Source organism: Saccopteryx bilineata, chromosome 3, assembly GCF_036850765.1.
Source record: "Saccopteryx bilineata isolate mSacBil1 chromosome 3, mSacBil1_pri_phased_curated, whole genome shotgun sequence".
In the NCBI taxonomy this organism is placed as follows: Eukaryota; Metazoa; Chordata; class Mammalia; order Chiroptera; family Emballonuridae; genus Saccopteryx; species Saccopteryx bilineata.
In genome coordinates this window covers 170,038,041-170,053,707 of record NC_089492.1, presented here as the reverse complement: position 1 = coordinate 170,053,707, position 15,667 = coordinate 170,038,041, and the positions used below count along the sequence as shown (strand labels likewise).

At 39.1% G+C, this 15,667-nt stretch overlaps 1 protein-coding gene across 2 annotated transcripts in view; it reads right to left on the bottom strand.

The window, feature by feature from the left end:
• DCDC2 (doublecortin domain containing 2) overlaps positions 1 to 15,667 on the bottom strand; it is a 250,407-nt gene that overhangs the window by 15,183 nt on the left and 219,557 nt on the right. For both annotated transcript variants that reach the window (XM_066268286.1, XM_066268285.1), the window contains one exon: positions 5,084 to 5,184. In XM_066268286.1, the coding sequence (XP_066124383.1) occupies positions 5,084 to 5,184 (101 nt within the window). The remainder of the gene's footprint in view (positions 1 to 5,083; positions 5,185 to 15,667) is intronic.

Sequence of the window (15,667 nt, the reverse complement as noted above, 5' to 3'; positions counted from 1 at the left end):
TCTCTCTCTCTCTCTCTCTCTCTCTCTCACACACACACATACATACACTCAAAAAATGTTTTAAAGGCAATTACAAAAATAAGGAGGAGGAATAAAGGGTTACACAAGAAAGGAAATGTACCCAGAGTATACTATATCGCTTAGCTAAAAATAATACTTACACAGCAGCAAAAATAATGTGCAGATTAAATACTGACTTAGCCAAAAGTCATTATAAAATTATAATAGGAAGAAGGGGAAAGGTATGTGTGTGAGGTTTTGTGTGTATGTGGTCTTATTTGGGAAGGAGAGGCAGGAAGAAGTAGGTAAACTTTATCATTAGAGATAAAGTTAGTAAATAATATCTAAATTTGTAGAGTAAAATAAGGAAAGTATTTTAGCAAATTCGAGATGTCATCAATGAAAAGGATCTCCATTATTCTGTGTACCTCTTAGAATGAAAAAAATAATCCAATTAAACTATGAAATGCCATCTCTTATAAAACCCAAAAATCTCAGCGGTATTAAAAGGGAGAGGAGGGAGGGAGGGATGGTGTATAAACAAACTAGTTCAAATTGCCTCTGTGGAGAAGGCATCCAGGTGGGGAGAAATGGAGCAAGGGATTGTCATTTTTGTTGCCTTTGTTGAACTGGTTGATTTTTTAAACTATTACATGTGTAATTTTGACTACTAAGTTTTAAATAAATAAATAATAAAATGGTATATATCACAATTTAGAATTTAAAAAATAAAAAATGCTTTCACTGCTCCTGTGCTCGTGATGCTGGCTTAAATGTTATTTTATGAAGCTATTCGGCATAAAAAAAATTTTGCATTTCTCATTATTTTACTACTCAGAATTAACTACAAACGGATGGGACAACACTATAAAACAACCCAAAACTACTGTATAGTTTCTGTTCCCATTATGTGCTCTTGTCTGTCAAACAAAACAAAATCTAAAACATAATTTCTTATTTCCTTATTTTAGAGGTATATATATATTTGCCTGTGTTTCTGAAATGGTGAAATCTCCTTCCTAATCCTCACTTATTAAAGGAAGTTTACTACAATATAATGGAACAGGCTCATTTCTTGCCTCCTTAGCTTAGAAAAGCATCATTTTATAAATACAGCAAGCTGTCACATCAGTCATCAGTGCCAGGTACAGCCACAGGTATTAGTTACTCAGACACTTGTTCCACAGCTTATGGTCAACCAGATTGATTTGGAATATGCATGGTACTCTAATAAGACTACCAAATTTTTATTAGACCTATACTCTCCCCTGAGAAAAGATATTTGTTCTGGCATTCCTGAATGTAAAAGAATATAGCTTCTTCAGTTTCCTATGAGTTTGGAAGTATCATTAACTTGTCTCTAAAAAATAAAAATAAAAAGAATCTCAACCTTGGGGCAGTTTTCAGACTCTCTCTTGGCTGGAATTTATACACACACATACACACACACACAACAATAAATACACAGGCTAGTTGATGTCAGTAGAGGCTATCATGGACTGAAAGATCTGAAATTTTACCGTACTTGCCAGGTGACACATTAGCCTGCCCCAGTCTAATGTGTTTCATGGATGCTGGCAAAAGACATGGGACTCTTGGGTCAGAGACAGAGGACTTGATTCCTCACAGCAGTGTCAGTAGCTAGAGTACCACCACTGGTGCTCACTCCCCACAGCCCCATTCCCCAGGGCAATGTAGCCTGCATTTAGGGGAAGAATCCTTAGCTGAGAAAACACAAATCTTTTTTTTTTTAGTATGTGTGTGCGAGGGGGGTGGGGAGGTCAAACAGGGACAGACACACAAGAAGGGAGAGAGATGAGAAACATCAACTTGTTGTTGCAGCACTTTAGCTGTTTCTTGATTGCTTTCTCATATGTGCTTTGACCAGGGGACTACAGCAGTGTGATTGACCCCTTGCTCAAGCCAGCTTCCTTGGTCCTCAAGTTAGCAATCTGTTGGGCTCAAGCCAGCTATCCATGAGGTCATGTCTGTGGCCCACACTCAAGCTGGAGTCCTTGGGGTTTTGAACCTTGGTCCTCTGTGTTTCAGGTCAACATTTTATCTACTGTGCTACTGTCTGCTCAGGCAGAACCCAAATCTTTTATTTCCATATATTTTCATTGCAGTAAAATATATGTAATATAAAATTGGCCTTTTTAACTAGTTTTGAGTATACAATTCAATGGCATCAAATCTTCCATAATGGATAAACCAGCCTGACTGCTATACCATATGGAGATATTCCCTTTAATATACTTTATAATAAATAAACCTTGCCTTTGCTCCACAGCAAGATTTCTCAATCTCAGCCCTCCTGACATTTTGGACTGGGTACTTTTGTGTGTGCAGTGAGGGCTGACATGTACCAGGATATTTTAGCAGTATCTCTAGCTGCTATGTCCTAGATTTCTTCAGCTATAACAATGAAAAATGTCCCCTAAATTGGCAAAGTTGCCTTTATTTGAGAATGACTGCTCCCAAGAAAGTCACTATCCCTGTTTTTCAAGCCTGTTCACTATACAAACATCCTTAAAAAGATAGTTCAGAACAAAGGTAATCAGTGTCTCTGCTCACAAGATATGGAGAAGCACAAGAGCTCTAGAGAACTCTTTCCCAACAGAGGTCTTGATATTTACTTCTAAAACTTGATCTGCTTTCAGGCATAGATAAATTACTTGGCCAATTTGCACATGATATTTACACACACACACACACACACACCCCTTCTTCATGGGTTTCTGACTAAAGTTATAACATGAACCATTTAGATGTTAGAAAACCAACTCAAGAAAGTTAACTAGAAATGGCCCGAAAGGGAGTGTGTGCAAGTATCATTTACAGCTTAGGCAAGGTAGCCTATTTTCCTTCATTACATAATAATTTTTTCAATCCCTGTGTTAACAATTGATTTTTGGCTTATGTGTTTGTTTATTTATTGCATTTAATGCTCTTCTTCCAGGTCACTCCTGTGCTTTGTAGTTAGACATGCATTCAAATCTCCTTTTTTGACAGTACAGTTTTGGACAGGTAATCCCACCTATGTGAGCTCACTTTCTTCCTCTTTATAAAGTGGAAATAATATGACCTAACTCACAGGGTTGTCATCACAATTGTAGGAGATAAAAGTGCCCACTACAGTGCCTGGCATTCAGTAGGTACTTAATGAACAGTAGCTATTATTCAGTGAGGATCACCATTATGGCACATCCTCAGAGTTGTTCTTACTATAACGGATCTTCACTTTAATTTTTCCATACTCTCACTTGGTTTTCGATAATATTTATAACACAGCTGCTTAGGATATAGAGTTAAAGGTCACCAGATCATAAAGAGAATTACTCTAAGCTCTGACCTAATAAGCAGGTCTATCCCACATGAGGTAGACAATTCCAATTTTATTACTTACAGGGTCAAAAAGGAAAATAATTCTGGCCTTGTTACCTGTTTTTATTTCCTCCACACTGACATCAATTGGTTGATATTGCTCAGCTTTTAGCAATCTGTCTAATGAGTCTCTCCTGCATCCTTGTATTTTAATGTTAGCACTCTCTACCAGGCATCCCCAAACTACAGCCCGCAGGCCACATGAGGCCCCCTGAGGCCATTTATCGCCCCCCCCTCCCGCCGCACTTCCGGAAGGGGCACCTCTTTCATTGGTGGTCAGTGAGAGGAGCACTGTATGTGGCGGCCCTCCAACGGTCTGAGGGACAGTGAACTGGCCCTCTGTGTAAAAAGTTTGGGGACCCCTGCAAGAAATCAAGCTCTGCTTATCCAAGGCTGTTCAGGTATTACCAGTGATCAATGACCCCTGCCAGCCACCTCTCCTTGTGATCATCAAACTTACAAGTAAAGAAATACCTATCATAGATTTCATAATTCATTAAGTGACAAACAAAGAGATTTCTCTTTGGGTAATAATGCTATGATTTTTTCTTGATATTTGGCATTTTAACTTCAGAATATGTATGATATAAATTAGTATTGGTTTTGGGAGCTATTAGGTGTTATATATTCCTTAATGATTACTCTTCTTTGTCTTTTTAATTTAACTACAGCTTCACAGAAGATTTAAAGTTTCATTTAACCTTAGGGGAAAAATACCTAAAACTTGGAGTTTATGAAAAATTATTAATTGTAGCTAATCCTGGATAACAAATTGGATTTTTGAAATCTGTCATTTTTAACACATTAGGATCTTCCTCAGGAAGGCAATGCTTACAGAAAATGCCCGTGTGATAATCCAATAGCCGCTTCACCATGGAGAAAAGCACACTTGAGAACATCATCTATAGAACTGCTTGATTGTGAAATTTGCATTTGGAAAAGGAAATGTCACATAACAGTCGGAGGACAAGTGGCAATTCCTAGTGACTTCTCATGGCCCCGAGCCTGGGATGAGGATGTTCTATCCTCACGAAAATTCCCATCCTCCACTCAGAATTGTAAGAAATCTGCTTGAATTGTATTAAAACGTCTCATTTATTTCTGGCATCATTAGCCAGATTAACATTTCTTAATCCCTTCTATAAGCACATGTGTGTAAACATACACACATGGTACAGTGTTTGCTCACCTGAGAAATAAAATCAATATACACAGCAAATATTTGAGTTGCATTTAAATAAGCAATTACTTTATGACAAAAACTCTAACCACAACCATCTCAAGGACCCTAAAGGAGAAAATATCAAGACATTCTAAAACAAACAAACCCTGCTTTTCTAAATTGAGGACGTTTTTGTGGCTAAAACCCCGTACCAATACTCTTTTTTTTCCCTGTTTCAAGCTTTCTCCCTTTTTATATCTTATACCTAACTCCAGTCCACTAAGTTCTTTAGTGTTGTTTCTTAAAGATATACTATTTTCCATAATAATAATAATAAAAGACTCTCTTTCTGTTCTTTGTGAGAATGCTAATAAGAACTGAAGGTGTTTTGTTTTGTTTCTAAGGTTTTTAGGCACACTGCACCTGAGAGGATTAAACTAACATATGCACGGGAACAGCTTGGGGCAGGTGATACAAAACTTGATATAGAAATAGTAGTGATTGGTTTACACACATGTTTAAAGGCATGATGATTACCTGATCAACTGGAATCTCAACTTGAGTATCCTCATCTTCTTGGACTTCTGCTGCCCCCCGCATTTCAGATCTCTCTGTTCCAGCTTTGAAAATGCCTTCATCTATTATTGAGATAAATACACAGTGAAATCAAAATCCAATTGTGACATCGTGTGGCTGAATGTAGAAATTACAATCAAATACCTAACCTATTGAAGATCATTTTTCAATAGGTTTTCTAGTGACAGGACTTTTTTAGCCCCCTCCCCACAATTCTTCCAAATAATCATTGGGAAAATGTTTTCATGGCCAGAATAAGGCTGACTCAGCAGAGTGGAGATCTGTCCCAGACTCTTCCTCGTATGTTGGCTCTGAATTGATAACACAACACAGTCAAGGTATGTGGATGGGAAGAACTTCACACTTACTATCTCTGTTCTCCCATCCTATCCATGGGACAGTGATGATGCTTAGTCCTTTAAAATACTACTTTTATAACTCTATTTTCCCAAGAAAATGCTATATACTGAATGTAAATAATGTATAGAAATAATTATCTCTGTTCAGAGTAATATAAAAATGTTTTTACTGCAATAGAATCATAGAACTGACTCTGCATCTGAAACAAATCAATCTTTTATTTTGAAGATTTCTACAGAATTTTCACAATCTATAGTATGTCTTCAAACCCTTAACTAGAAATGTAACCTAAATTTCTAAGACTTTAGGGTGAGCTCCTTTGACTTGTTTTTCTATGGAAGCAACGGTAGCTATTTTCCATATCTGAAGCAGTTTTCATGTCTTACCCCTCATCCTCTCTTCTCCAGGCCAAGGAATCAAAAAGTCACAGAACCATTTGTCATCATGTCTGTCTTCTTGCCTCAGGATAGGTTCAATGTTTAGGTCACTCACAGATGTCTTCTCTGTCCAATTTTTATGGATCTCCAGGGATGGAGATTTCACCTCCTCCTTGGTAATCTATTATACTATTTGTTACCCCTGCAGTCTAGAAAATATGTTTTTATGTTTTGTCTTATAACGTCACCTATTTCACTAAAGAAAGCTTATTTCTCTGAGCGTATTTAATACGTTTCACATAATAATGCTTCATGTTGTTAAAGAATGAAATCATTCTTAATTAAATGTAAAATATATTTTTATATTTGTTGAAAACCAATTATACCTAAGGCACAATGTGACACTATAAGATATGAACGGGATGTAGAGCGTCCCCCAGATCACCTATGCGCCAATGAGTAAACAGAGACAGAAGCACATGCAACAAATACTGTGATAGGTAACGCCTGTGGCAGAGCCCTGTGGAGGCTAGGAGGACAGGGCAGGTAAGGGAGGAATAAAGAGGGGGAGACAAAACCATACTCAACTCCTTTTTGTTTCTCCTGAAGAAACCATTTTCCTTTTTAATTACTTTTATTTGTAATTTGACTGTATGATGGCTTCTCTACTCTCTTTTTAAAAAACTAGGAATAGCAGAGGTACCCTCACAGCTTATCATACATGTCAAATTAATTCACATGGATTCATTTTTCAGATGATCTACAGCAATCATTTAATCGCAGACTGGATTTTCTTATCCTCCAACACATATTTTCATCTTTTTCTCTCCTTCCCATCAAGTCTGTGTGCTTAGACAAAGCAATGCAATCTTTCATCCACCAGAATTGTCTCCGTTAAATCCTCTTGCACGTATATGTGAATTGCAAATGTACACAAAAAACAGGATACACTACAAAATCATTTCCAAATGATGATTTCAGCATTGGTAGCTACTTTTGGATTATCTGTCCAACTAACCACCCAAGGATTAGGTGGCCCACACAGCAAGTCCAAGGTTTATGTCCTGACTCTGTTGCATCTTACAGCTGAGGACAGGGATCCAAAATGAAACTGCAGCCCCAAGCTCAGCAACAGCCGAAGAAAGAATATAGAAAATGAAACAGAGAGTGTGGTGGTGCTCTCATACATGCAGAGCTCTGGTCATACACTCACAAAGCACAGGGTGGGCTAGTAAAATAACCTTCGTTACTTTGTCCTGAAGGAGGAAAGTGAAAGGGAGGCATCCAAGTCTGTACAACTGGACTCAAGGGGATAGGGTCAGCCGACATATGTCTCTCCATGAAATTCTGGAACTTGGAACTCAAGGAAATAATAAGGGAAACAATAAAAAATAAATTCTGCTTTATTCACATATGGATTTCATAACTCTGAGAATGTACAGAGGCATAATGAACTAATTTTGGAAAAATATGTTATACAATGTATTAACTGTTACCTACAAAATGGTTAAAAAATAAAAATTAGGTATGTTTGCATTCATTTCTACCTTCCAAATTCAGTAGAGGATTGCCATGACCTATGCATATGACTTATTTGGGTGACATTTTTGTACCCAAGTGCTGCATTTGCTTTCAAAGAGAATACAAAGAGAAACCTATAGGTACAAAAGAAACATATTCTCAAATACCCACATTCAATGAAATGTTTCACTGTCTCTGAGCAGTGCTATGAAAGGCTTGCAGATGTGTTTTAGAATAAACATTTCAGCAGAAAAGAAGAATAAGATCAATAATCACAAATAAAATAGAATTGAAAGGGCACCAGAATGGAAAATGAAAATCATAAGGACATAAACAGCAAAGCGCAGCCTTGTGTATAGTGGCACAGAGAGAGAACACAGAGACACATGGGTCTGCTGGGGCTGGGGGAGAGGCTACTCATCAGTGAACTGGACCTGCGAGCCACCTTCTCAGCAGCTCAGAGATAGAAATGAAGTCAGAAGATATGCACAGGAATAAACAGTGAGGAAAAAAGGAAGAACAGCTAGAAAGTTCTTTGTGATAGAAGAAAGCCTATTAGGATTTAAATTTTTAAACTATAAATGCTATATAAATTTTAAAAGAGTAATATGAATGTCTAGGGAAAATATTTTTGATAGCATTTTATGATTATAAATTATTTATATATGTATGCATTTCAGAAAATTTGGAAGATAAAGAAAATAAACATCCTTCTAATCTCATGACCCAGAGATAACCACTAATATTTTGAAAACTGACATTCACTCTCCCCCTCGCTATCTCACACACACACACACAGTCACTCATAAAATTGGCATCATAATATATATTTTTAAAAGTTTTTTTCCTTTAAAATCATATCATGAACGTTTCATATGTTAATAAATATTATTTTAACATATAATAAATTACTGCACAAGGTGGTACCATCCTGTAATTAATGGGCACTAGTGAATAATAAAAAATAGGAGTTTTTAAATTAGGCTAGATTTCACTCATTTCATTGGTAAATAAAATGTTACCTTAGATAACATCATTTCAGACAATATCATTTTGTCACAATGTTGATGAGGAAAAAAATGTCAATTTCCAGCTGGGGCCAGTATTGGTGTGGGGTGTACCCCTTCTCCCTATGTCTGGGATTTCTCCAGGGGTTGTTAATTTCTTCCCACATCCCAAAGATGTGCATTTTGGGGCGCCTAACTGGTCCCAGTCTGAGTGTGGATGTGTACGAGTGTCCCTGAGATCCTGTCCAACCTGGGCCCCTCTGCTCATCCTAAACTGTCAGGAGAGGCTCTAGCCACCCTTGACCCTGAATGGGAATTAGTGGGGTGGAAAATGATGTGACTTGTTTATCCACCTTTCTTAGAAGTATGAAGAGCTCACATTTATTTTATGTTGAATAACAAAAGTGTTATGGGTCTTCATTTAGAAGACCGCACTCACGTCTGTTTCTGTGATCAGAACTCTGCTATCAGAACCTAACTCTTCTATCAATTAAGACTGAGGTAAAATTGGTTTTGTTATATAACGTTTGGTTTGCCATTAAGAGTTCCAAGAGCCTGTTGCTGATGTGAAGCAAAAACTGACTGTATATACCATGCCCTCCTGTGTGAAAGTCACTCTGGGAAACCTGGACGGCCTGACCTTTACAGGCTCAGCATCTTATGTTAAGATCACAGATACTGCGTTATCTGCCTTTCCATGAACATATCCTCCAGCTTCTTTCCTGTCTTCTGAGTCCTGCTTCCCAAGAACAAGCATAGTCCACAGAACACATCAAGTGCTCAATAAATGTTTATTGAAATGAGACCAAAGAGAAGTCCCTGGTTTCATCTCCTTCTCACATACTGGTTGATTGCCTTCCTGCTCTATGCCTTTGACAACCCTCCACCTCAAGCACTCTGCCGGTATTTAATTCTGCCTCCCATTACCTTTCTCTAATCATGCTGACAATGAACTCTGGTAAACCCTTAGCCTTTGCACTGAATGCTCCCTTTAACTGTTCTTAAGGGAAGCCTCACCAGCTCATGTCTCTTTCCACCCTGTATCTTACCATCTCAGGAATTTCAATGTCCACATGATGAGCTATTCTCCAGCGACAATACCATCACCTCTACCTCACCGCACGTCCTTCCCATCATATGGAGACACTTCACTCACAGCCCATGTGCAATCATGACCAAAGAATGTGGGTCACAGTACTGATGTGCTAGTTTACACCTCATGCCTCTGCCCTCAGTCCAGTCTACCGCTTCCACCTTTGTCCCTGTAAGTGTTGGAGTCTTACTCATGGTTCGAATCCTATTCAGCTACACAAAATCACCTCAGCTTCTCACCCCACAACCAAACAGAACCATAGCCTTTCCCATGCACAACTCCCTCATCACAGACTTCTTTTATTCATGAACCACACTCACTTTTGTGATGTCTCCTTCCTTTTCTGCCTCCCTTACTACAGCCCCTTCAAGCACAGACCACACCTTTTCAAGTCCTGTGCCTTGCATAATGTCAGCCACAAAACTGGTTTTGAAAAGATATGTTTTTAAAAAAACTAATATACAAGACATTATATAAACACCAAATTTTTGGCATTGTCTAAAAGTACTATTTGTAATAGAACTTGTATGTATATATTTTTTATCCATGGCCAAATCAGTGAGCCAATGGGAATGTTCAAAAATGTGTGATTATTTAATATGAAAGTTCAAACTACAGTGGTACAGAATTTGAAAGATACAGTAAGAATATGTTCCTCTTCTATCAGTGTCACTGCAGAAAGCAACCAAAGACACACTCCAAGGAAGAAGGAAAAAATAATACATTAAAATTTTTAGGTGACGTCATAGAAATGGCGCCGTGAGGACATGGACCAAAAAATCTCCCCAAAATTTCAACAAGTTCAACAACCAGAGACAGAAAAACCTATCTTGAGCATCCGAGAGTTTCACACCCTGAAGACGAAGGTAGGATTGAGCGAAAAATTGGCTAAATATATAATCAACCCTGAGGGAAATAAGTTGGACAAAGAAACTCTCTGCCTTCCTCACTAACCTGAGCAAAGGCTGCTTTCACTTGGAACTGAGAGTCAGGAGGAGCTAGGGGTGTGGAGGTAGCTAGGCTGCTGCGCAGACGTTCGTTCAAACCGAGGAAAAAGTGTGCCTGTGGTGAATCAGCCCACACGAGCAAACGCCAGTGTGCCACGCCCCAAGCATCCCAGCCTCCAGCCCGTGCTGTGAGCGACCGCCCAAGCCCCCGGCCATGGGCAGCCCAGCCTCCCGCGTGCCGGCTGTGAGCAGCCCAGCCCCCCCCTTCCACGCCAACTGGGCCGCGAGCACCCCAGCCTCGCAGGCCTGGCCGCAAGCAGCCCAGCCTCCTGGGCTGGGCTGTGAGCAGCCCAGCCCCCCATGCGCCAGGCCGCAAGCAGCCCAACGTCCTGCGTCCCCAGCTGCGGGCAGCCCAGCAACCACCTGCGTGGGAGTAATCGCCTGCACAAGGAGCAGCAGCTGCCTGCGGCACACAGGGAGTGCGCCAAAACAAACTTCCCTACACCCGAGCTTCTCTAGGTGGGAGGGGTGCTTCACCCAGCCATTCAAGCTAACAATCAAGCTTTGGGGGAGGGGCACGCATGCAGCTTTCAGTTCATTCTGGAGAAATTCCATGGATCCAATCGCTGAAATTAGCCTAACCCACAGGCTGCTCACCTCCCAACTGACCGAGGTGGCCTCTAATTGACAAGATCTCTCTCACTCCAACTATTCAAAACAAGAGGCGTGATATTTTTTAGTGCCTCTTGCTAAAGGGGTGGGGGCAACTTCTGATTGGCAGAGCTTTCATACTCAGGGACATACGCTAAAAAAGAGGGACTTAGCAGTGTTAAGACCTCCTGTACTGCAGGCAGTGACTACGGCATCTTCTTCCCAGCCAAAACAGGCGACAAAGTGCAGAAAGCCAGGAAAAGTGGTCCCACAGAGTGCTGGGTGTGCTGAACGGGCCTAGAAGCTCAGAGAACGTCATCTTGAGAGAAATTGGCTCCCAGCCCCGCCTGATTACGCTGACTGCTCTGACTGCCAGAGCCTTACCCAGAGCCCTGCATTAAGTGGGGATACAGTGGAGATTTGCCAGCTCTCTAAACCTCTTACTCCCCAGGCAGCGGCAGTGGCAGCAGCAGCCTTATAGCTGGATCATCAGGCTGCTGATTCAGGAAAGAGAGACTAGGAGAGAGGCTCCGGGAAAACGGACTCTCTCATTGTTGGAGCCTGCAAACGCTAACAAGCCTTGACTACCAACGAGACTGAAGCCAAATATATGACATTGCCGTAGAGTCTCATCAACTGCAAATCCCTACCTAAGCGTGCTACAGGGGCAGAGCCTGGGGTACAGAGTCACCGACTAGGAAGAGAGAGAGGAAAGAAAAGGGAAGAAGAAGTTAACCTCTCAAATTCAAGAAAAATCCAAAGACTTTATAATTTGTTCCACTATTTCTTTTGTTTGTTTCTTTCATCCTCTTGCCTTTATTACTATTATTTCTATTTCCTCAACCTTGGTCCTGTTATTCTCTGCCCATCTTACTCTTTCCATTCCTTGAACTACACTACCCATAAGTGCTTCATTTTATTTCTTTTCTTCTTCCTTACTCTCCATGAGGGTTACATTCCAAAACCCTTAACTCTCCCTCTCTTTTTGTTTTTTTTCTTTTTTCTTCCTTTCCTTTTCCCCTTTTTCTTGTTTCTTCCTTTCTATTAGTTTCTTCTTTTCTCCTTTTAATTTTCCTCTCATTCAATCCTCAATCACAAACAAATTATTTAATTTGGGACTCAAGTTTTTTTTGGATTTTTTTGTGGCATTTTGGGTGCTTTTTACTTCGCTTTTTAACTCAGTAGCATTCCTCCCAACCCAGGATCTCCATTCTATTCAGTCTTTGCTCCACTTAATATAATAGTTTGGGTTTTTTTCCCATTTTTCTGGTTTCTCTCTTATCCCTCCCATTATATCTCTTAGTCGACCATTACTTACAAGCAAATAATTTTATACTTGAGCCAAATTTTTTCATTTTTTGCATTTTGTGGGTCCCTACTTCCTTTTTTTTTTTTTTGCCCCTTGATTATTTCCCCCAACTCAGGAACTCCATTATAAGCAGTTTTTGTTTCATTTAGCATAATATAATTCACAGTCTATCACGATATTTTCCTAAGGAGGAGGGGAGAGGAAGGGAAGAGAAGAAAAAAAAAGGGAGAAAAATAATAAATTATTATTTTTTTTCCAAATTCTTTTTATTTTTTATTTTCTTATTTTTTTCCACTTTTTATTCTTTATTAATTCTCATTAGTGTTATCAACAACACCACCCTCAGATGCCATTAAGAAAAAAAATCAAATATCATGGATACAAAAGAAAGAGAAGTAACACAGATAGAGATGGAAAAATCTATGGAGAAAAAATTTAATATATTGAAAACCTTGGAGCTATATGACAGAGAATTTAAAATAGAAATCCTAAAAATACTCAGGGATATACATGATAACACTGAAAGGCAATTTAGGGAGCTCAGAAACAACTCAATGAACACAAAGAATATATTAGCAAGGAAATTGAAACTATAAAAACAAATCAAACAGAAATGAAAAACTCAATTCATGAACTGAAAAACGAGTTCACAAGCTTAGCTAATAGAATAGGCCAGATTTTTTTTTTTTTTGAAGATGGCAGCAGAGTAGGCGGACGCACAGACGCCCAGCTCTCAACACCAAACTGGAATACAAATCAATTTAGGAAAAATCAGCATGAAAAACCAACACTGAACTGCAAGAACAGCTCTCAAAAACCAAGGAGCAAAGAGGAAGCCACAATAATCCTGGTAAGGAGTGCCTGAATCTCCTCTGCTTACAGAAACGGAGTGGGGGAGGTGAGGCTGAGAGCCCAGAGAGGATTTCACAGAGGAAAAAGAGCAGAAACTACTGCTCACAGCCACTTACCTGGTGATCAGGGAGCAAGGTGGGTTGAAAAGACCAGCTTATCTCCCAAGTGGAAAGGATAAGGAGAGGGACAGACTGTGAGGGGCTAAGGTATGCAAGAAACAAAATTAAAAAGCTGACTCATTCGTGCTGGAGGTGGCCATAGCTGGGGGAGGGACTGAAATTTTCACAAAACAGAGCTGAAGTGCTTCCGGATCAGAGATCTCCAGATACCTATCCAGCTCCAATCAGCGCAATAAGACACAGCTGAAAACAAGAAGTGGGGAGGAGGGGCAGTAACTCAGGTCCCCATGGAGATCTGAGATACATCTCCCCCTACTGAAGCTGAGAAAAAACCCTGCCCCCAGTGAGATTAGTTGGTGGAAGAGACCTTCAGCGTCTCAGGTTACACCCACAGAATTCCTGGTTACAGTTTCAAGGAAGCCCCCTGCTGAGATCAGTTAACAAGACTATCACCTGTTAAGAAAACAAACAAATCAAGACTTCAAAGCTGCCCAAATCTGAAAGTGGATTACAAATAATAGCTGATACCAACCCAAGAAGACCTAGTAATAACACAACTGAAAACTGGAGGCAGACAACACCAAGCCTAGACTCAACCAACTCTACAAATAAAACACCATTATGAGAAGACAAAGGAGTGCAACCCAAATGAAACCAAAAGAGACACCTTTGAGAGATGAGCTGAGTGATATGGAAATAATCAAACTTCCAGATGCAAAGTTCAAAATAATGATTATAAGGATGCTTGGGGATCTTAGAACAACAATGGAGGGGCAGTTTGAAAACCTAAATAAAGAAATAGCAAGTATAAAAAAGGATATTGAAATATTAAAAAAGAATCAGTCAGAGAGGACAAATACAATATCAGAAATGAAGACCACAATGGAACGAATTAAAAACAGGATGGATACAGCTGAGGATCGAATCAGCGAGTTGGAGGACAACTGGAATGAAGGCATGAAAGCAGAGAAGAAAAGAGAAAAGAGACTCAAAAAGTCAGAGGAAACACTTAGAGAGCTATGTGACAACATGAAGAGAAATAACATCAGCATCATAGGGGTTCCTGAAGAAAAAGAACAAGGGATAGAGACTTTGTTCAATCATATCATAACTGAAAACTTCCCTAAATTAATGCAAGAGAAACTCTCACAAGTCCAAGAAGCACAGAGAACTCCATTAAAGAGAAACCCAAAGAAACCTACACCAAGACACATCATAATTAAAATACCAAAGCTAAGCGATAAAGAGAAAATATTAAAAGCTGCAAGAGAAAAAAAAAGTTATCACCTACAAAGGAGCCCCCATAAGGATAACATCTGACTTCTCAACAGAAACACTTGAGGCCAGAAAGGAATGGCAAGAAATATTCAAAGTATTGCAGAACAAGAACCTACAATCAAGACTATTTTTTTCCAGCAAGGCTATCGTTTAAAATCGAAGGAGAAATAAAAAGCTTCCCAGACAAAAAACAACTCAAGGAATTCATTACAACCAAACCAACGCTGCAAGAAATGTTAAGGGGCCTGTTGTAAACAGATCAAAGTTGGAAAAGAATATAGCAAAAAAAGGAATACACCTTTAAAGAAGAAAATGGCAATAAACAACTACATATCAATAATAACCTTAAATGTAAATGGATTAAATGATCCAGTCAAAAGACATAGGGTAGCTGCGTGGATAAGAAAACAGGACCCATACAAATGTTGTCTACAAGAGACACACCTTAGAACAAAAGACACAAATAGATTGAAGGTAAAAGGATGGAAAAAAACATTTCATGCAAATGAAAATGAAAAAAAAGCTAGGGTAGCAATACTTATATCAGACAAATTGGACTTTAAAACAAAGGATATAGTAAGAGATAAAGAAGGCCACTACATAATGATAAAGGGAGTAATCCAACAGGAAGATATAATTATTATAAATATCTATGCACCTAATATAGGAGCACCCAAATATATAAAACAGACTTTGATGGATTTAAAGGGCGAGATCAACAGCAATACTATAATAGTAGGGGATTTCAATACCCCACTAACATCACTAGATACATCCTCAAGAAAGAAAATTAACAAAGAAACAGCAGACTTATTGGAAACACTAGATCAACTCGATTTAATAGATATCTTCAGAACCTTTCACCCTAAAGCAGCACAATATACATTCTTTTTAAGTGCTCATGGTACATTCTCTAGGATAGACCACATGATAGGGCACAAAAGTGCTCTCAACAAATTTAAGAAGACTGAAATCATATCAAGCACTTTCTCCGATCACAATGGCATGAAACTAGAAATGAATCACAGCAG